The following is a 23,294-nucleotide window of genomic DNA, read 5'->3' on the forward strand; positions in this document are numbered from 1 at the left end:
TTCTCTGTACTGTAATGTAATGAAAGATTTGTACTTCATTACTTACGTATCTCTGCTTAAGAATACAATGATTTTGCTTACGTTTTCTTGAAATGTCACGTGTTGTCATTCATTTCACACAGCACTGGAAAATTTCACTCTTCAGTAATAATGTGTAGCAAGTATTGTTCTATTAATTACAGACTTACATGGGACAAATTACCAAACCTGTTTAAAATGTAAAATGATAATTTTGGTGATCTCAGGTACTATATAGCAACATGGACATTCATTTTCAGTGTGTTGTCAATGTTTTATCATGATGAACAGGAATGAGGAACATCAAACGGAATTTAAGGGTTTATAACAAAATTGCAGCTGGCAAACCGGGTTTCTCTGAGAAGCAGACATTCAAAACACATTAGCATGCTGCTCCAACCAAGCGCTAAAGCCAGAACTGTTTTGATGCTATGAATTGACAGGACATCACAATGTCAGATGTTTCCAAAATAACAAAAAGAAAAACATGGCTAAATGCAAAACTGTCTTTGTTTATCAGATGACCTTTTCTCCAACCATGGACAATGTTATTAACTTAATCAGTAAAAGATCAAATCAAAGTTGGCAAGATTTTAATGGTAAATGTGGAATGAATGTCATTCAGGTAAAAAAAAAAAAAGGCGTCTTCAAGTGAAAATATATCTCTAAGCAACCCAACAGCTCCATGACTTTCATCCAGTGCTATAAAAGGCTTTTAAAGTACAAACTAATTAGTTCATTCTCCAGAAATAGTCGAGTAAAAAGCATTCAGTCACGTCAAGAGACTCAGAGCAGCTTGTTTGTCTTGTAAAAAGCACCGGCTGTCACACCGCGGTGAGGGTGTCTTGTCATTTCCTGTTTTATTGTGAAAAGTCTGACTCCTCTCATTTCAGGTCACTTGCCTTTCCTCGTGTGGTGTCTGTGTCAACCCTGATCCCTGATTTTTTCCACCTGTTCCCCATTACCCTCATGTGTTAAATAGTCTGCGTTTTCCCTGTCTTGTGCCGAAGTGTTTTCGTTTGAGCCACTGAAGCCTGCCATAGACCACAGCCTTGATACCCAATTGCCCTGTTGCCTTTATTGCCTTGTCTCGTGAGAGAACCTTTGTTTGTAATTTTGTATAGCTTAGTTTTGTTTAGTCATAGAGTGATTTTTGTTTTTGAATGTAGTTTTGAACTTCCTCCCTTTTGGAAGGCTTTTGGAGCGCTTTCAGTTAATGTTTGTATAGTCTTTATTTTCTCCCTCTCATCGAAGAGCTTTTGTTTTGTTAATTAAAAGCTGCTTTACCCTCCACCTCTTCCTCTGCGTCTGAGTCCAAAAACAGCCTCGTTGTGTCACCGGCATGCAGATTTACCGACAAGTTACAACATTGTCGCTGTGGCAGAATCCTCGTGTCTCCAAAACCACTACTTTTCAAAATGAGTAAAATAAATGTCATCCAGCTTGGTTTAGCAAACCCCACTTCATTTTTTTACTGGGAGCACAGTGGCCCCTAATCTGAAATTGAAGGGCTACAAGTTCAAAATGTAGGAGCACACATTGTAAGTAGACTTGCAAAGTACGTAAATATTCACTGCACTCATTTTCACCATGAGTACATTCAGAACTTTACTTCACTCTGATGCACAACTGTGAGAGTGGTGTGTTCGGAGAGAAGTACATGTTGTCCTCCCAGTAATTTTCCGAACACACCGTATGTTATAAACTAGGGTTGTCAAAATTAGTGCGTTAATTTAAAGTCCCTTTAACGCCACCATTTTTTTTTTTTACGTGTGATTAATGACAGCCCCCTTTCTTGGAAAGCCTGTACTAGGGGAATTCCAGTTGCAATGCAGCAGACATGTCCACGTCAAAATTTAGCATTAATACATTTAATAATAATGCATATAATTTAAAAAAAAGTAAAAAAAAATTACCTCAACACAAATCAATATCGCACTTGATTTTTACAGTACAGCACATCTTTTAAATTTTATGAATTATTATGAAATTACTGTAAATGACTAACAGATGCAGCCATATTTCTATTAGTTTAACATTTTTTACACTTTTATGTTAAGAGTATGAAAACTTATTTTATTGTATATTTAGAACAGAATTAAAAATTATAATTTTGCGATTAATCATGAGTTAACTACTGAAGTCATGCGATTAAGTACGATTAAAAATGTCAATTGCATGACACCCCTATTATAAAACCAATAGCAGCTAATGCTTGAACTCTTTCATGATCCATCCGTACAGCCTGACGCTCTGGACATTCCGTGCGCCAAGTTTAAGCTCCGAGACTTCTTTCTTTGTGGCCCTCTGAATAACAAAACAACACATTTGAACAACACTGGGTTTGCGAACAGTTGGAGTGAAGCTGAGCGTGCAGAGAATATTTCCAAACGCACCCTATATGTGGAGCAGAAATTTTGCCAGCAACAAAAAATAAGTCAAGCATAAGTAAATTTTTTGAGATGAAAAATTCACTTGCACTATCTTAAATTTTTAGAACAAAATGCCACCAGAATCACACCCTTGAAGGTGCATGGCACCTAGTGCCATATTGTCCTTTGTGCATAAAACGGAAAAGACCTATCAACTTGAGTCTTTCATTTAGAAGTCTGAGAGGAGCAATCTTAATTGTTGCACGAGGGCTGCAACGTATTTGTGTAAAATTCTTGTGATCTGTTTATTCAGGCTGAAAATCAGAGAAGATAAATTCAGCCTGATCAGGACCCCACTGAGGGGATTCCCTTTGAACACTGCAATGCTTCCATCAGAACAAACATACTTCATTGGAGAACTCCATGTAGATATTTTTTTGTCTGTGTGATGTGGGCAAGACTACACAGAATCTAGTACAGAATGGACAGACAATTTGAGAGGAGGAAAAAAACAAAGGCATTGTCCTGAAAGAAAGAAAAACAGAAGAGGCAAATGAAGAACATCAGAACAATCCCACTTCAAAAGATTACATAATTAATTTCTGTGAAAAAAAGAGAAGAGACACGGGTGAACAAGCAGTCTTTGAAGTTAATTGCCTTCAATTAGTCCACGTTATGTGATTGTGAGTGTGGATGATTGTTGGTCTCCAGTTCAGGGTGTACCCCGCCTACTGCCCGAATCCAGCTGAAATAGGCTCCAGCGCCCCCAGCGACTCTTGTGAGGAATAAGCGGTTAAGAAAATGGATGGATGGATGGATGGATGGATGGTCCACATGTCGCATTAGCGCAGCGGAGGACTGGAGTGGGGGAGCAGACAAAAGGGACATGAGTGCCTTGGGTGTTTAGTTTGCATCGTAGCCTACTTACTCTATATTTTGTTTAAAAAAAAATAATAGAATGTGCTACATGAAAAAATGCAGTTATTATTTCCCCAAATATTTCATATAAGCACATTTTAGAGCTGTCATTTTAATACGATATTTTTACTCATATCGGCCCTTGCCTATTTATGTTTCCTGGTGTGTCTGTGAAAAGGGCTCCTTGCTCTGCAGTGCGTGCACATTTAGACAGGGCATGCCACTCGGTGGTAAACCAGAAGAGCTGCTAAAAAAAAATTTTTTTTTAATTGTCATCCAGCATAATAAACATATAATTTAGGTTTATACATATAACTGTTATACTAAAAATACAAGTAGATTAATATAAAATATTGGGATATGTATCGCCCATGTATTGGGATATATATTTCGCAATACTCATTGTATCGTGACCCCTGTATCGTGATATATATCATATCGTGATGTTGTTGGCAATACCCAACCCTAGTGTAAGGGAATGGTCAGCTGACTCCGTGCATTAGTCTTAGGGTCATTTAAACCAACGTAATAGTGTTCACTGTTTCACCCAAGATAGAGAGGATGCTGCAATGGACTATACATTACCAATATTTTAGATAACAAATTTATAAATGGAATAGTGGGGGGCACATTGAACATACTATCTCTATTGCGACGAGAATCTCTGACTTGATTTCCCCTCGAACATCTCCAATGTGATGTTCTTAAGCAAAACACAGATACTCTGTGAACTACTCCTATTGCATTATAAGTCACCTACTACCTCAACGTGTGCCACTAACAGCATGCGCTCTATTTTCATACACAGGCACAATGTGGCAATATGTGCATTTGGCGTAAAAACTGGTACATCGATAGATCGTCTAGTACAACCCAGAGACAAAACGTCAAAGCAACACAGTTGAAGTCAAAGTCATGTTGATCGTATCCCTGGATGTGAAGGGCATTTTCCACTGCGAGTTCTTGCAACATGGCCAGATGATCAACCTACAAAGATATATTGCTGCTTTTGCTTCTTTCAGCAAGCAAGAAGAGGCAAGAGTTATGGCAGGACAACTCGTGGCTGTTGCACCATAATCTAAGCATCCAACAGATCCTTGCCAGTATGAACATTGCAACGCAGGAGCAACCTCCGTATTCGTAATCTGTCAAACCACGTGATCAAAACACAATGCATTAAGTACATTGTATTTATATAGTGCAAACAACATGCATGAGAAAATTCTCCAAACCACCGCTGATCAAACATCATCAAAGCCTTCAGAGTCTGCAGCTATGATGAGAGCAGGAACACCAACCCAGACGTGGTGGAAGGAAGTGAAGATGAAGAGGTTGAAGACGTACAAGCTGTTGAGGTGGCTTCTGTGATAGATGAAGAAGATGAATGTTTAGAATATCAGCTGCCAAAACGTCACGTTATCTTCGTAACCTTATCTCAACAGCGGATGCAAGAAAAGTTGACTCATATGACTCTTACAAGAAAGTGTCGCGTGCAGCATTTGCAAAGGCAGTGGCAGTTGAAACATATCAACAAATGGCTAAATATACAACTCAACATTAAGCTGAATGCAGGTGTTGTACTCTCTTCAACGAGGCAGTCCAATCTTGTGGTATTCTTTTTGCAACCGCAAACTCTACACAGTAAGGCCACAGCCAAGATTTGAAACTCAAACCTCAGATCTGTGAGGCTGACATGCTGATCACTTGTCCAGCATGCTACGCAAACAAATAAGTGCAAAGTGATATTATAGTAAATTGATGGTGGCTGGCACCATATGATATCGTTCTTCTACTGCACGGAAACCAATGTCACTTAATGGTGAACGTCATAGTTTTAATTACTGCAATTGTACTTCAATATTAACAGTCCCAATTCCGCCAGAGTCCATATTTTTCTACAGGATGTCTTACTTGTCGTTTGATATATATATTTCAAATAAGTGACAGCATGCCCACTACCCTTCTTTATATACTTCTCATCCATCTATTCATCCATCCATTCTTTATGCTGCTTATCCTCACAATTTAATTTAATTCATTTCAAGCACATATTAAAATGAACACAAGAACATCAAACGTAGTAGTTGTAACACAATAAGAAATAAAAAGACAGTCATACCAGAAAAACTCCCCAAAAAGCCTTAAGGGACTTTACTAGGTTTGGGGGTGTGCTGGAGCCTTTCCCAGCTGACTTTGGTTGACAGGCAGGGTAGACCCTGAACTGGTCATCTACTGCTACTACTACATCTACAGTCATCTACTGTACGTCTACAGTCATCTACTGTACGTCTCCTGTCTTTAAAGAAAAGAGCCACCCAGAGTTGGGACTAAGAATTACAATTCCTGCAAACAAGCTTGATGCAGGACTTTGATATTTTTAGAACATACTGTGGGCTGGTAATGGCCCACAGGTTGGACTTCGGACATGCCTGAATTAGCAGGTTTAAACCAGCACATAAAAATGTTCCTGTTACAGGCAGAAGAGGCAGAGGCTCTGAGCTAAACCTATTCAATTTCAAAGATACAGGCTTGCTGTAAAATAAAAATAAAAAACAAAGAAAGAAAAAAGGTCTCTGTTTAGTGATTCTTTGAGAAACATGATCATGATTATAATACTCCATGGGCTACTACAGGTCCAGATGCACCCACCGACAGCTTGACTTCTATGGTATGTTGTTATCCCTACAGTAACACTGGGCTGATCCAGTGAGAATAATTTGAATAATTAACATTTGGGTAATGCTTGGTGGGCCAGATGAAAAGCTTCTGGCCTACGAGCAGCCAGTTGAATAGGTCGGACTTACACTAATTACTGTAACAGGTGAGTCGTTTGACTATATGTGCCCTGCTTTTGGCTGGCGACCAGTTAAGGGTGTACCTCTCACACAGCGTCAACTGGGATAGACTCCAGCAGGCCTGGACTGGGCCATCTGGAGGGGCAGGACAATTCCTGGTGGGCTGCGAATCGGCATGCAGGAGCCCACACATTCGTTTCAAAATCACACAGGAGGCACACCACGTATTCGTTTTGAAATCAGCCCGTAAATAAAGAGTATCCACATCATCTTGTGTTGACTGGTCTCATTGTCTATCACCTGTAACTCCAATCTCCCTTACAGGCTATTATATTTTATATAACACTGACTACTTGCCTTTGTTACTAAGGGTCTCACCGAGTTACAATAATTTAATATCAAAAGTAGTAAAACTTTAATTCACGAATAGAAACAATAAATAATATGACTATATTAATTCAACCTTGTCTGTACAAAAATAACACATAAAAGGGGCAAATACAATCACAAGTGTTACTAGTAACACCAACAAAGCATGATAGGAAAGCCTCCTACAATTACCAGTTAAGTCAGTTAACTCTGTAGTGTGCACTAGAAGTGGTGAGAACACATTTCAAAATAAGATTACTAACAGGAAGTAAAGTGTTAGCTTGTATGTAGCAAAAAACACATTTACTTTTATATCCCAGAGGAATAGTTACAAGGTTCAGCATAGTTAGATCAATGCACCTCTAATTCTTGCAGGTTACAGTAAAAAAAAATCTATATATATTAATAATAATAGGTATTATACCAAGCTCAACTACGGAATGTATATATGGAATATGAAATAGCTTAAGATTCCCCATGCTAAAATGTTAGCACGGTGACATATAACAGCCAATCAGCTCTTTTTTAAAAAAGCAATTAGAATTTTCCTTTTTTTATTTAGCTAGTAAGTTGGTATAAAGAAGATCTAAATCACTTGAAATTTCACACAGTTTTTCTCCAGCCATTACATAGACTTCTATTTTTTGGCAAGGATGTTGCACATATAAAAAGGCGTGCCTGGAAGCACTTACAGGTGTTGGCACATACTACCGTGTATGCTGTGCTACTTTCTTACTCGCTTTCCAGTTGTCATTCTCCCGCCTGTTCAGTAATCCCTCACTGTTCGAAAGCGGCCTCTAAATTTAGCATCAGATTTATCATGCAGCAGGAAAGGCTGCGGCAAACTAGATAGCCAGCTACAGAAAGAGTGAGGCTGCATTTATGGAAGCACAACAGACTGTGGGTGATTAAGGGCTGTCTATCACACTGGCTGCATTCTCAGAACTAATGTCTTATGCTACATTCACACCAAAACCGAAACGGCGATCTGGAACTCTTCCTTCGCTAGCATTTCACCGCGTAGAGTTTTTTGGAACGATTTCCGCTCATTCATGCATTCGCGCACACTGGAGAGGAAGAGGCGTGTCCCTTGGTATACAACGACTGCAGAGCACTTTAGTGAGTCAACAAAAAGAGAGTACCGCCGACTACTTCTACTTTTTTCATGGGACTATACAGCTGGAGCACTATTTTCTCAGTTCTCAGTTCAACAGTAGGTAAATACACTTGCCATCGCTTGTATGCTACTTCCTTGCTCACCATTTGATCCCGGCTGGCGGTGTTGTTGCACTTGGTGTGACTACAGGACGCTGTGTGTGACATAGCCGGTACTCAAAGCCGATTGACTACCGCGAGGCGAAATGCTAAAAAAGTTCACATTTTTCAACTTTGGCGAACATGCGAGTGTGCAGATTTTTGTCAAGAATGTGCAGATTTCGCCGCACCGCGTCCCAGCACCCCACGCACTTTCGTTCCGGTCCACGCAAAGTACATTGACTACAATGCAAACGCGTGGCCGAAACGCCTCCCCTTGGTTTTGGTGTGAATGCAGCATAAGTCTCACTGACAGCAAGAGTCCAATGGTCTGGGAAATTTTCAATGTTTAAAAAAAAAAAAAGCACACAAAGTTAACATTTGTTTATTACTGAATGTGGCTACTTTACATGAGAACGATAAATTACAGTGTCAATCATACTAGTTTGCTTCTTTTATCAATTATCGGTAAACAAACCCCAATTCCAATGAAGTTGGGGCATTGTGTAAGATAAATATAGTAAATAAGAACAAAATACAATAATTTGCAAATATTTTTCAGCCTTTATATACTACAAGATAAGACAACCTAATGAGCAGTATGTCCCCAATTTAAAAAAACAAAAATTCTCTATGAAATTCCTTCGAAAAAAGCTGGGGCAGGGGCAAGAGAAGACTAGGAAAGTTGAGGAATGGTACAAAAACGAAACACTTGTTTGGAACATTCCACAGGCGGACAGGTTAATTGGAAACAAGTGAGTGTCATGATTGTGTATAAAAGAAGCATCCGGCAATGCTTTGTTGTTCACAACCAAGGATAGATTGAGATCCACATTCCACAACTTTATGAACAACTGTCAATGGTATTCTGTTTTTATGTATGTTTCACACAAGGTCCCAACTTCATTAAGGGTTTGTACTATATTTACTGTATTGGTTAACTATCTTATTAGACACAGTCCCAAGTCATCAGCACTATTTCTTAACATATGAAAGACAGTCATGCATAGACTTTTCTCAACTTTCCGTTAATTTGCAATAACAAACAGGATGACAGCTACTAAAACCTTGCTCATGATGCACAGATAATCAGTGTGTAATGAGCTGGTTAATTTTCTTTCATGACATGTCATAGTCATTGTATGAACGAGTAAGCAAGACTGAACAATGGAGAATCATCTGCTGTCTTGAAGGTGAGGGAAATACATGAATGCAGCTCCCTTTCATTTTACAATTACGTAAAAAAAAATGTCATTGATTTCTCATGTTGTTTTCCCAGTTCCATGTTAGATTTACAGCCCTGTGTCCTTCCTCCTCACTGTCACATAAAACAATGCACAGTGGTTCACGGAAGTACTGTCGCTGGCAGGGCTGTTTTACTGCAGTTGACCTTCCTGCTAATACAAACGCCGCAGAATTATTGTCACATAAAAAACGAAATTACATAAATACCTGGGAACAGCTCTTGATGTGACTTACTATAAGTAGAAAAGAAAATAGTTCCCATACAATTGCCACAGAATTGGCACAACTGTGCTGATGGATGTTGTGTCGAAAGTGAAAGTGTCATGAATATTTTGTACACAATACTGCCAATTAACTTACTGTACTAAGTTAGGTGGCAGACTTCACTTTGAATTGGGAAGTCCTGATCTGATCTCATGATACTGTGGCAAACTTAGAAACATCCAGTACATGGAATTGGTAGTTACGACAGATCCTTGTCTGCTTCCTGAGAGACAGATGCAACCAAACTGATATCCTTCATTCCGCAAGATAGTGGTCCAAAGTACATCACCAAAACAAAAAAGGAGAGTAAAAAGTGTAAATACAGCGCCTTGCAAAAGTATTCATCCCCCTTGTGGTTTTCAACATTTTGGCACGGTAAGACCACAAATATAAATATATTTCATAGAAATTGCATGTGAAAGTTAAAGACAAAGTAGTACACAATCATGAAGTGAAACAAAGTGGATATCTTATTTCAAACTTGTTTTACAACAACAAAACTGAAAAGTAGGGTGTGCAAAAATATTAATCCCCCCTGAATTAATACTTCTTTTGCTGCAGTTACAGTTTCAAGTCTTTTGGGGTATGTCTCGATCAGTTTTGTACATCAGGAGGCTGAAATGTTTGCCCTTTTCTCCTTGCTAAACACCTCCAGCTCAGCCAGATTAGATGGAGACTCTTATCTGAGAACCTTGGAAGATAAGCAAGTGCTGCGCAGAACACGATGAGTCAGAAGCCATCTTAGGGGACATGACCATTAGGATGCAAAATGATACAGCCTCTCAACGCTTACTGCAGCTCTGCGCACACACATTTTCTTTTCATTCATGCTTCTTCTACGTGACAAACTGGGAATTGAAATTTAGCAGTGACATTTAAAAATCTGAAGGGAACCATAAATGTTGGTTCCACTCGATTACCGGTTCTCGATCCCCAACCCTTTTGTTAGCTCCTTCACACACACACACACACATATATATACACGCACGCACACACACACGCAGTCTATGCAGAGCTACTGGTGCCTAACTATAACTGCAGCTCTGAAACGAGCGCACCGTACCATACTTGCCGCATGAATACTAAAAACAAATAGTAGCATGAATGCTAAAAACAAATAGTAGCATGAATGCTAAAATCAAACGGTAGCAAGTATGCTAAGATACGATAGCAAGCATTCTACCATCCATCCATCCATCCATTTTATTAACCGCTTGTCTTCACAATGGTCGCGGGGGGCGCTGGAGCCTATCCCAGCTGGCTTCAACCAGTAGGCGGGGAACACCCTGAACTGGTTGCCAGCCAATTGCAGGGCACACAGAGACCAACAACCATCCACACTCACAATCACACCTATGGACGATTTGGAGTGTTCAATTAACCTGCCATGCATGTATTTGGAATTCTACCATGTGTTTTCCAAATTGGCAACTGGAGTAAAATAATGAGTTCAGTTGTACTTTATTATTCATAATTTAGTCAGTATGATATAGTGCCCCAGTTTTCCACAAAGAACTTCGAATCGTGATTCGTCTGACCACAAAACAGGTTTGCACTTTGCCAAACTCTATTTTAAATAACCCCTGGCCCAGATTAACGCCTACGCTTCTTGGTCTGCTTTAGAAATGGCTTTTCCTTTGTACTGTAGAGTTTCATCTGGCAATGGCGGCTGGCACGGTGGATTGTGTTCACCTGCAATGTTTTCTGGAAGTATTGCTGAGCCCTTTCTATGATTTCCCTTACACTAAGTATTCCTGTTTGCGGTGCAGTGCCGTTTAAGGGCCCGAAGATCATGGGCATCCAGTATGATTTTTCGGCCTTGACCCTTACAGACAGAGATTATTCCAGATTCTCTGAATCTTTGGAGGATGTTATGTACTGTAGATGATGATTACTTCAACCTTTTTGCAATGTTTTGCTGGTAAACACCTTTTTGATATTTCTCCACTATCTTCCTGCACAACATTGGAGGAATTGGTGATTCTCTACCCATCTTCGCTTCTGGGAAACACTGCCACTCCGAGAAGCTCTTTTTATACTCCAATCAAAATGCCAATGGACCTCATTAGTGGTAACTGGTCTTCCAGCTGTTTATTCTTTTTTGGTGCAATTGACTTTTCCAGCCTCTTATTGCTACCTGTCCCAACTTATTTAAGATTTGTTGGCACTATGAAATATACAATCAACAATTTTTCCCTTAAAATGATACATTTTCTCAGTTTAAACTTTTGACCTCTCATCTAATGTTCTATTCTGAACAAAATATTGAAATTTGACACTTCCACATAATTGCATTCAGTTTTTATTCACAAGTTCTATAGTGTCCCAACCTTTTGGGAATTGGGTTTGTGTATATATGTATATATATATATATATATATATATATATATATATATATATGTATATATATAATAAATAATTAAAGGCGCTGAACGTAAGTTACCGAGTTTTTGCAGATTAATGGAAGTCAGCGATGTGCATGCCCCCAGAGTGCCGAGACATAGTTAGTGGTAGTTTTATTGTGCATTGCTCATCATAAATAGTTCGCATTTTCGTGACAAGGTCTTACCTTTTTAGCAAGAAGAAAGCAAGTTGTGGGTCTCGTTTCATCCTCTTAAGTCTTTCCACCTACTCCAATATTAACGCTGCTCCAATATTGATCCATGTCCTCCCGCGATGCTTGTGCGACTTCAGTTTTGCCCTTTTTGTCACACTTGACAGGTGTTATCCTTTCTTGATCGGTATCGTGATCTTGGTCGGGGGACGCAGAGGGTCTGAGTCACCTCCGGGAACAACTACCGTTGCATGTTGCCAAACTTTGGGCTCAATGGTCAAACAAAAGGAGCCACCGGGAGACTGAGAGTCGCATTGCAGTCTTGGTTTATTATTATTTTGACACACTTTATATCCGTTGTGGCACACGTTTGTCTTTTCCCCACTGAATCGTCCACACACTCCCAAACACGTCCGCCTTCCCAGCACTTCCGCGGAGCGAGAGTGAGAGCGTACACGTGCCTGGCAGGGAGAAACCTTAAGTTTCGGTCCCGAAACCCTCATTATTATTTGACTCTACAGGAAAATAGGGGTAACAGACATTGTGCCACAATAGTACCTCCTATCCATTATAAGAAAATTAAAGCATTGGTGGGTGAAAAATATGGTTGTTTTAACACTCCAACTTGCGTTCAGCTCCTTTAAATAAATATGCCATGAATTAATTAAGTTACCTATAACTTTATTTATTTGTCAAATTGTGACCTCAAGTAGAAGTCACCTTACCTTGGGTTGCGTATGTCTGGGGAAGGCAACTTTTGGGTCAATCTGAAGAAGAGAAGCGCCACACACATTAGTACACACATACAAAAAAATAGTTTGTTGTACAAACACACTGTATTTGCAGAGTAACATCGAAATTTTCCACGACAATGGTAAACTGACTATACTGACTATGTAAACACTCACTCACGAGGGATGGTAATTTGACTATATTTCCTTGATCAACTGCAGTCTAGAGGGCAATAAATACATCAGATCACTGGCAACCTTTATGCTAAAAGTGGTCAAGAAAATTGAGGGTATCACATCAAAATTCCTACTTGAGGTAAAGAGAAACTGCACATTGCAAGTAACTGAAAACAATTGCGAGAGGTCATTTTAAAGTGTTTATGCTTCACTGTTTCCCAAAACAGACACAAGGCATATTGTCACAGCAATGAGAACAAATTCTCCAAATGCAGTATGTCGGATTCGTTCCCAGTGAGGGTTGGACTCCACCAAGGTTGCCCTTTGTCACTGATCTCTGTTCAGTACTTTTATAGACAGAATTTCCAGGCGCAGCCAAAGCGTTGAGGGTTCCGGTTTGGCAGCCTCAGCATTGCATGGTGCTGTTGGCTTCATCAAGCCTTGATCTCCAACTCTCACTGGAGCGGTTCGGAGCTGAGTGTGAAGCGGTTGGGATGAAGATTGGCTCCTCCAAACACGAGACCATGGTCCTCAGTCGGAAAAGGGTGGCGTAACTTCTCTGGGTCGGGGATGAGATCCTGCCCCAAGTGGAGGAGTTCAAGTATCTTGAGGTCTTGTTCACGAGTGAGGGCAGGATGGAGCGGGAGATCGACCGGTGGATCCATGCAGCGGCTGCAGTGATGCGGACTCTGTATCGCTCAGCTCTCTATCTACCGATCGATCTATGTTCCTACCCTCACCTATGGTCACGAGCTGTGGGTCGTGACCGAAATAACAAGATCCTGGATACAAGCGGCCGAAATTAGTTTCCTCCGCAGGGTGTCAGGGCTCTCCCTTAGAGTTAGGGTGAGAAGCTCGACCATCCGGGAGGAGCCAGTTGAGGTGGCTCGGGCATCTGGTTCGGATGCCTCCTGGATGCCTCCCTGAAGAGGTGTTCCGGGCATGTCCCACCGGCGGGAGGCCCCGGGTACGACCCAGGACACGCTGGAGAGACTATGTCTCTGGGCTGGCCCAGGAACGCCTTGGGATCCCGCGAGAGGAGCTGGTTGAAGCGGCTGGGGAGAGGGAAGTCTGGGCTTCTCTGCTAAAGCTGCTGCTCCCGCGACCCGACCCCGGATTAAGCGGTAAATAATGGATGGATGACATACGGTAAACTGACTTGCAAAGTAAATATTCACATTCCGCTCCATTTTCACTTTAAATACTTGCTGAGAATACATTGTTTTCAACAACTTGCATGTTTTTACTGTGCATTTTTACAATCTAATAAAATCTTTATGTACTAGTTTATTAGCATTTGTATTGCTACTATTCTGTATGCATGGATTGTACTGAAGGCTACTCACTATGTTATATGTGAGGCATATGACACTAGTAAACGCTACATTAGTACAGAATCAAATTCGATTAGTCTTTGTTTACTCCCATTCTAACTGAAAGGTTGCCTGGACATCACCATCAGAGTAGGTCTATATACAGACTAAGTCTGAGTAATAGATTAAACTAGGTCACATTCAGAACAGCGATGATGTCTCATGTTAAAATATAAGAGTATCTATTGGAGGGTACACATTGTATATACAGTGTAGAAAAGCACTTTAAATGTGCATTTGTTATATGATTGCAAGGCAAGTTAAACCTCTGCCACAGAGGTAATCCCTTATAGAAATCAATGAAATGATATATGGATATGGTGCAATATGTTTGGTGCATGTTTGCATATCATTGATGCAGCGAGAATGAAGAGTTGGACATACCATTTTAGAGTCTAACTCATGATGCGGCTGTGCCAAGACGTTATCTACGCTGGCAGAATCTGCAAAAGTGACGAAGCCAAAGCCCCTATTACGAAATAAAACCCACATATGAATATATTTGTAAACACTATTTGTTTTCAGAATTTAACATAATGGATAGGCTTTTTTTTCATATTCACTTGTTTCTTATTGCTCCGCACATTATAGAAAGCTTCCTTCAAGGAATACTTTACCATTTTCAACAGTAAGAAGATCATATTTTGGCTATAATTAATGTGAGAACTTTTTTGTTTTTGTTTTTGTTGAACACTCAATACCTTTAAAAACAAATGTTTCCACTTGCTGTCGACTGAAGATGACATCACCTGTGTTGAGGAAATAGGTATTGACCAATCATGGCTCAGTTTGCTGACTAAGCCCAGAAAACAGGTGAGCCGTGATTGGTCGTTACCTATTTCCTCAACACAGGTGATGTCATCTTCAGTCGACAGCAAGTGTAAACATTTGTTTTTAAAGGTATGGAGTGTTCAATAAAAATCGAATTAATTCTGTACAAAATATATACTGTAAATGGCTCAATGTAGGGCTGCTCGATTATGAAGAAAATATTAATCACAATTAGTTTGGTAATAACTGAAATCACAATTAGGATAATCATTTTTTTTTTGGTACAAAACAAGAAAATGTTAAAACGTAAAAAACATAAGGACAAATACATTTATTTGAAACACTATAATTATGCAAGTTCCTTTTGGACCAAAGAGGTGAAATGTTAAATTAGAAAAAAAATATGCAAATATATACATTTAAACAACTCAAAATTAGTATTAATAATATTTTATTTTTGTTTACGATTATGCCTATTTTGTAGTGTTTGGAGTGTAATAATTGAAATTGTAATTGCTTTTCGATTAATTACACTGCCCTAGTTCAATGAGTCAAGTATCCCTTTCAGCTGTAAACTGTTTATAATTATAATACAATTTATCATTTTTATATATATATATATATATATATATATATATATATATATATATTAGTGCTGTCAAAGTTAAAGCGTTAACTCATTGATTAATCACAACAAAAATTATTGCATTAATCATGTATTAATGTAGATTAATCACACTATTAATTTTGACTGCAGATGATCCTTTAGCTGAAAGCAGATGGTTACGTTAAAGGTAGCGGAGGTTGTATTTGAGCTATATACATAACTGCATGCATTAAAGTAAAGCATTTAATAAATGTTTGGATATGACATTCTGAATATTTGTTCATGTCAAACTTTTGTTTTTGTTTTTTCCATTTTAAATTATGCAAGCTTGATTAGAAAAAGAGAAGGATGAGATGTGGGTTTTTACCTGGAGCGTTTTGTCGTTGGGTCTCTCATTACCATACATTCTCTGATTTCACCAAATGTATTAAAATAATCTTTAAGGCTGTCTGGGGGAGAAAGAAATATAATACTGGTTAGCGTAAGTAGTTTTTTTTTAACAAAAAGCTGAGTGTGTGGGTTATAATCTTACTACCCTTGTTTTAAATACAGGGTCAAATGGAGGACTCATCAAAATAACCTGCTCGGCTATTTACCTGGTGAAGTTTGCCAGCCAAGGCCACCAATAAACATTTTCCTATTGAAGAGAAAAATAAGTCAATAAAAGGTGTCACATCAGCCATGACTGAATAAATGACTCCGCAGATGAGTAAAGGTGAAGTGAAAATCTGGAGTCAAAAATAGAACGCAACTGCGAGAGTCACAGATGAGCAGCCGAGTCTGTTACCCAGACTTCATCTCAAATTCTACATAAACATTCACAGACTAAAATCTCCAGTTGTGGAAAATGTTATTAGTGCTGTAAAATATGTATTATGACATATTCAATTCTAATGGAGGACCAATACTGCCAATATTATATAAATGAATACACTATAAAATAATTAAATAAATGTGTCATGAATTAAACATGTTATTTATTCATTACATATGAAATTAAATAAACCAATAACTAAATACATTTGTCATGATATTTTTAATTCATTAAATTTGAAATTAAATAAACCAATAATTTAAAAAAAGTGTCATTCATGAATTAAATTACCTTTAATTATATATAAATATATATATATATATATATATATATATATATATATATATATATATATATATATTTATTTATTTCATGGTTCTGTGTTGCAGCGTTTCATGAATTTATTTTATGTCAAACTCGCTCATCAAAGTTAGTGGGCGGGGCTAAAGCCTGCTTCACTCAAATTTTGTCTAACTGGGAGCGTAAATGTAAAGGTAATGGAAACGCACCTATTTAGGTGAATAGCGCCACCCAGCCTATCGAATTATGTTTACTGGCCACTCACTCTGCATCCATCGATTATAAACGAAGTGCGCATCTCAGACCGCGCAGTGCATAGTGCGTAGGGGGGTTACCCGGCCACCAAACCTTTCTTCACTTAAGGGGTCATCAATTGGGACTAGAAGCAGGTGCTTAAATGACCATCACTCTATTAGTTTCGTTACACGTACGTCCGCTAGCAAGCTTCTTGATGCTTCCATCTACTCTCTCGGTTTCAGGATATTGACAAAATAAATGTGTTCAAGAAATTTCCCATTTTAGCCTTTTTTACATCCGTTTGGATCTTTCTTTTCTGTCTGGAAATTGGTAAGAGTGAACGGAGGTTTACAAACGTACACTTCCGTCTTCTCGAGCTTTGCAATGGTATTTTTTGTGTGCCTATAAACTCCATTAGGACTGTTAAAAATTGCACCAAGTGCACCTGTTGTTTTGTCAATTAAAGCTGAAAGAGGTTTAAACAATGCTTGCCAGCTTTAAAGTAAGTGTCCAGTTACGTAAACACTTTCAGCACTCCATTCGCCGGAATTCAAATGACGGCTTTGTTTAGTAGTTTTTTGTTTTGTTTTACATGATTTTCACGCAAGCGCAAACATAATGCGCACTTCGCTTATACTGAAATTGATTTGCCTCGACTTGGTGAGCAGGTGAGTTTGACAGATAAAATAAATTAATGAAACACCGCAACACAATGACTGACCATGAAATAATTAATTTAATAGAGAAACAAATAATCATAGGTAATTTAATTAATTAATGTCATATTAAATAACAAATGGATTTATTTAATTCCATACATAATTAAAAAAAGGAAACCTTTTATTAATTCATGACGCATTTATTTAATTATTTAATGGTGTATTCATTTATTTAATATTGACACTTTTGGTCCTCCATAAATTCAATGGCTACAGTAAGTAGTTCGCAATCCAATCATAGCATGTTCACAAACATAAACCGAATTTGATTCGTTTAAATTCGGTGAAGCTGAAATTTTACGCAGACCTTGCTCAACTTCAAATATTGTATGCAATAAAATGTCTTAATTGCTCCTCCAGCTTGTGTCATTTCGACAGCCTTGTCAGTCAGACGGAAGCGTGGCACAAAGTAGCAGATTTTTTAAAGTTTTGTGTGTTACACGCGACCACCATATACTGTAAAGGTGTCCAAATGTGGACAGCTAGGGCACGGAAGCGAAATTTCAGAGTAACGCGGATCTGTACAATTAGCAATGCCTTTAAACCATACAGTATATATATCGCATTACATTAGAGACAATGCATTACATTTTGATTGGCCGGCATCTTACCCAGGGTCGTGTGGATCGGTCAGGGGTGCAGACGTGACTTGGCGGTCGACTCCCTCCATATCTGACCTCGCTACAGGAAAGGACACGCGAAGACTACTGGCTCGATAGAATGACTAGACTAGGTAAAGGACTAGTGCTCCGTTACACGTGGGTTGATCTCGCCTCTACCGTCACGGGTTCCACTTTTACGCTCCGTTCGGTTAGTCACCCCGCCCACAGCAATACTAACACCCTGCATTGTCAATGAATATAATGTTGATGCAAGGGGGCGGGCTTCTCCTTTCACAAAGTCAAGTGTATGTGCATTAACGCTGTACTATCGTGTCAGGTGATTGGGGGAAGGGGGTTGTTGGGGCTACATGGCGTTATTAAGATTTTCCATTGTCTGTGCTTTAAGCAGCACAGTCAAAAAGTGTAATGGATGGATGCGTGGTTTGGTGGTTTGATTATTGGTCTTAGTGAAGGTGGAGGGGACTACACTATTAGTTTACATGGAAAAAACACAGTTTTAACACAGTTTGATCTCTCCACTTTACCTAGTTTACATATACTGGGTTAAAGTAGACATAGATGTATTTTTCACTTTTTTACTTATTAAAGGGTAAAGCAAATACAGCACATTCAATATCCACTGGCAAAATCTTAGTAGGCCTACACTACTGTATTTTTTATTTTATTTTTTACAAGAATTTACTGTATATCAATTTCAGTTACTTACTGTATTTACCTTTACAGCAATTCACTGTAATCTATCACTGTTAGACATTTCAAGTGTTTTTTACAGTAAGTTAATGGCAACACTGTTGCCAGTAACTTACTGTAATTTTAACTTACAGTAGCAGAACTGTATTTCACATTTACAGTAGTAAAGAATTACTGTAAAGATGGAATGTGTTTTTTTACTGTAAATTACCAAATTTTACAGTACACCACTGTAGGGTGTGCTAAAAAAAATCGATGCGGAAATTGCGGGCCTCTTTACAATACACATAAGATAAGCAGGCGTCAGAATTATGGAGGTAAATATGGTGCAAAACTGACTTGTAAAAAAGTCTAAATTTGTATCTGTGAAAGTCGTGATTTCTACCTGTAAAAAAAATGTGTACCTGTAAAAAAAAATTGTATTTGTAATAAAAATTTGTATCTGTAATAAAAATTTGTACCTGTAAAAAAAATGTGTATGTGTAAAAAAAATTGTATCTGTAAAAACAAATTTGTACATGTAAAAGTCATGATTTGTACCTGTACAAAAAAATTTTGTACCTGTACTGAAAGTGTAAATTTGTATCTGTAAAAGTTGTGATTTGTACTTGTAGAAATGACAACTTGTAGTCAAAGAAGTCGCCACTAGGAGTCACAAGTGTTTTTTCTGCTGCTGTCCAGTGACGTGAGTTTTGCACCAAATATACCGCTACAAATGTAGCAAACTGATTTGTACTTGCCGAGCGCCGTGATTTGTACTCGTAAAGAAGAGGGCGGGCTCTGGAGGATTTGGTCGGGCTAAAGCTCAACCTCATTGGTTGAGCGAACGACAGTGGGTTGAACTCAAATGACGCCCATGCACAAACAGAGTAGCCACCTGCCCACACCGGTTTACGCGTCATTTTGGAAGAAGAGGACGTCTCAGGCGTGAAAATTTCAACATGGTTTAATATACAAACACCGTGTGGAACAGCTTAAACGTTGGTTGGCATGCAGAGCACTCCAAGTGGGCAGAAAGAAAGAAGTTTTAGTATGAAGGTAAGATTTATTGTACGAACATAGCTCGTATTCCGGTGCTAGCTAGCTAGCTCATCTCATGTTGTTGTCACGAAAACTGAACACATTGAAGGCACGATTTTTATTTCATGATTTGAAGCCTACTAGTGTAAACATACGACCAATAGCTTGTACCTGTAAAAAAAAAATACCTCATAAACAGCTGCTTAGTGCTTAGATGTGAAAACTACTATAGAGCTACAGAACCCTATTGAATGTTTTACAAGATGACCTGAACCTATAACCAAAAGTGGACAGTAATCAGCTACTTGTATTTGACTAACATTATATTCACGCATCTGTACTCTTACTATCATAATAAAATGAAAACAAAACGTTTTTAGAGTGGATCTTGAAGCCGCTACAGGTATTTTAACCTCAACCCTTTATCCTCTGTATTTAATCATTTTATTTTAAATATTACAATTTCTTGATAAATGTCAGTATTTTTGCAATGTATGCTTTGCAAACAGTTAAAAAAAAGAAAGAAAGGCTCTTACACTCTTCGTTTACTCATCAATCACAGTACTCAAATATTTGTGCAAGTATTTTTTCTGCGCTTTTAATTTCTACTTGAGTTAAATTTTCCAATGTAACATTACTCTTATTTAAATATTGGCTATTCTGCTTTTGAAATGCTAGTCTATCTGTATCACTAAAATGTGAGCAGTGTCACTGTCACCTAGCTACTTTAACAAAAGTAACTAGGTCAAATGTTATTTTATTTATTTTTAATTAAATGAGAATCTCATAAATTTCAAAATCTTGCTCAAAAGGTGGAGACAACTGCTGGAGACACTGCTGAAGCATCAGTGAAAAGGATGATCCACTCCATCAGGAAGCAGCCAAGAGACAGGAGATGACAACTGGGGGTTATCCATCAAGCCGGATTATGGAAAATTATTTTGCAGATCTTCTGCTGATGTGAATGTAGCAGGCGGTGGTCCCCTCCCCCACCTGTGGCAGTGGTCTTAGTCTTTTTTTCTGGTGGCTACAATAATGGGCAACATATATTTACAGCTCAACACCTATTTAGTCTTATTTTTTATATATATTGTTATAGGCTACTTGCCGACTTGTTGCCATGATCGCTTTTGGCTACTGTTGAGATGTAACAGTGAAGAATTAATACGTAGGTCAATTCGAAGTAGTGATGGGACGATGATACCTCAAGGAGTGTATTGACACTGTATTGGTGACTCAATAGTGACCTCTGCTGTAGATCTAAAATCATTGCAGATAAACAAAATGAAAATAAGATGGTAAAACGTGCATGCTGTAAACATTAATATTAGCTTATGAATTTATATTTATAAAATAAATTTAATAAATTTTATTTATTCACTTGCTAGTCTTTTACTTAAAATATGATCTCATCTTTGTATAATTTCAGTTGGTCCATTTGCTTGCTGAGTTGTTTATTAGATGCTCATATGAGTTGGCTTGTAAAATATAGCAAATTTGTATGTAATAAAATAATATTAATATAATAAAATAAATAAAAGTTAAAGTGTTTAACTTCTGTATGGGATTTTGTTAAAAGTTTTAAACCATATGTAATAACACACTAAAAATAGATTGTTTATTGAGAAACAAAAGTTTTTGAAGTGTGATTGCTCCAAGGCGATTTCTCCTCTTGGACACCAGTTCCCCTGCCTTAGAGAACACTCGTTCACAGGGAACAGAGGAAGCTGGCGTGCATAAATATTTAAGTGCCAGTTGATAAAGGTGTGGTTACTTTCTATGATCAAAATAATTCTGACTTGTGAAAATTTTCTAGAACGATCCATGAGTGGAAGCAAACAAAAATCCAACAGGCACAGGTACAGGTAAATTTGCAACAGCAAACAGTTTAATCTCCATCCAACAAACACGCAACATGTTGATACAGTTTGTCTACCTATAAATACAATTTGGCGCGGCACATCCAAACGACACACGTCCTGTTTCGGTCACGTGATTTTTTTATTAAAGCGATACACGCACCGATACGGGGTTTCACACTTGCCCACTCGGCACAGCGCTGGCGCGCCAGTGTTGTTCGTCCCATCACTAATTCGAAGTGCTTTACATTAAATCAATATTTAATAACACGATTAATGTGAAATACACATCTAACATGAAACAATTATAACATATATTTAGTCTGTTGGCTTTTTTTTTTGCCAATATTTCCCTCGTCTTATTGATAGGCAGCAGTATTGCCTTTTTTGGTGAGTCTTGAATTCCTCATAAAGCTCCATCAATAACTTTTGTTCTGTTTGTGAAAAGAATATTGTTCTCGTCTTGGATGGATGCAGAAACGGCTCTTCTGGACATCAAATAAAACATTTCAAGTGATGCACAATCTTGTTTATTGAATGATACATGTTGTTATTTAATCTGACTATTTCAAATAACTCTCAATATGGATTAAATTGTACTCCTTTAACATTTCAAACTCAAAATTGGAAGACATTTAGAAAGCATAATTTCTTCACTTTCCCAAAGGTGATTGCAGTGAAATTCTCTCAGAACAGTAACCAGTGTATCAAGGATTCTCATTTGTTGGACTTCACAGCCACTTTGAAGCAGGTTTGATGTCACACCATGTGCCACCGTCTAGAGATGGATCAAGAAGTAGCTTTGATTGACTGTATGCTGGCATCTGCGCAAACAGAATGGTTGGATCAGCATATTCATACAATAAAAAATAATCATAGCTTCCTAGCTGGGTCATTATCAAAACACAGCCACTGACATTATACGTAATCAGTTAAACGTTTAGCTTTATCTTGTTAGCCAGAAAAAACCCCGAAGATTTTGTCACATCTTAATAACAGAAATAGTGGTAATAGACACAGACATTGTTCATAAACATTACCATTTGCATTATTTTTATTTGGCTTCAGTGTTGAAAGCAAATGTGTATGTTTAAAGGTGTAAGAGCCTTTCTTTTCTTTCTTTTTTTAACTGTTTGCAAAGCATACATTGCAAAAATACTGACATTTATCAAGAAATTGTAATATTTAAAATAAAATGATTAAATACAGAGGATAAAGGGTTGAGGTTAAAATACCTGTAGCGGCTTAAAGATCCACTCTAAAAACAGGTACAAGCTATTGGTCGTATGTTTACCCTGGTAGGCTTCAAATCATGAAATAAAAATCGTGCCTTCAATGTGTTCAGTTTTCGTGACAACAACATGAGATGAGCTAGCTAGCTAGCACCGGATTACGAGCTATGTTCGTACAATAAATCTTACCTTCATACTAAAACTTCTTTCTTTCTGCCCACTTGGAGTGCTCTACATGTCAACCAACGTTTAAGCTGTTCCACACGGTGTTTGTATATTAAACCATGTTGAAATTTTCACGCCTGGGACGTCCTCTTCTTCCAAAATGACGCGTAAACCGGTGTGGGCGGGT

At 38.2% G+C, this 23,294-nt stretch overlaps 1 protein-coding gene and 2 long non-coding RNA genes across 5 annotated transcripts in view; 1 reads left to right on the plus strand and 2 right to left on the minus strand.

Annotated features, from left to right (window-relative positions):
- Positions 1-18,355, minus strand: part of msi2b (musashi RNA-binding protein 2b) — a 192,579-nt gene extending 174,224 nt beyond the window's left edge. For all 3 annotated transcript variants that reach the window (XR_013294217.1, XM_077566491.1, XM_077566490.1), the window contains exons 1-5: positions 18,130-18,355; positions 16,045-16,085; positions 15,816-15,897; positions 14,455-14,539; positions 12,515-12,556 (exon numbers count right to left, since the gene is read on the minus strand). Coding sequence is in view for 2 of the 3 variants with exons in the window: in XM_077566491.1 (XP_077422617.1) it covers positions 12,515-12,556; positions 14,455-14,539; positions 15,816-15,897; positions 16,045-16,085; positions 18,130-18,188 (309 nt within the window). In the remaining variant the exon portion in view is untranslated. The remainder of the gene's footprint in view (positions 1-12,514; positions 12,557-14,454; positions 14,540-15,815; positions 15,898-16,044; positions 16,086-18,129) is intronic.
- Positions 18,356-19,708: 1,353 nt separating this feature from the next.
- LOC144052653 (uncharacterized) lies at positions 19,709-22,227 on the plus strand. Its single transcript, XR_013294263.1, has 2 exons — positions 19,709-19,869; positions 20,664-22,227. It is a non-coding gene; the product is annotated as an uncharacterized LOC144052653 (long non-coding RNA).
- Positions 22,225-23,294, minus strand: LOC144052652 (uncharacterized). The gene is made up of 2 exons (XR_013294262.1): positions 23,132-23,294; positions 22,225-22,534 (listed from the first exon to the last, which is right to left on the minus strand). It is a non-coding gene; the product is annotated as an uncharacterized LOC144052652 (long non-coding RNA).

The sequence above is a fragment of the Vanacampus margaritifer genome, chromosome 5 (assembly GCF_051991255.1).
Source record: "Vanacampus margaritifer isolate UIUO_Vmar chromosome 5, RoL_Vmar_1.0, whole genome shotgun sequence".
Classification (NCBI taxonomy): domain Eukaryota; kingdom Metazoa; phylum Chordata; class Actinopteri; order Syngnathiformes; family Syngnathidae; genus Vanacampus; species Vanacampus margaritifer.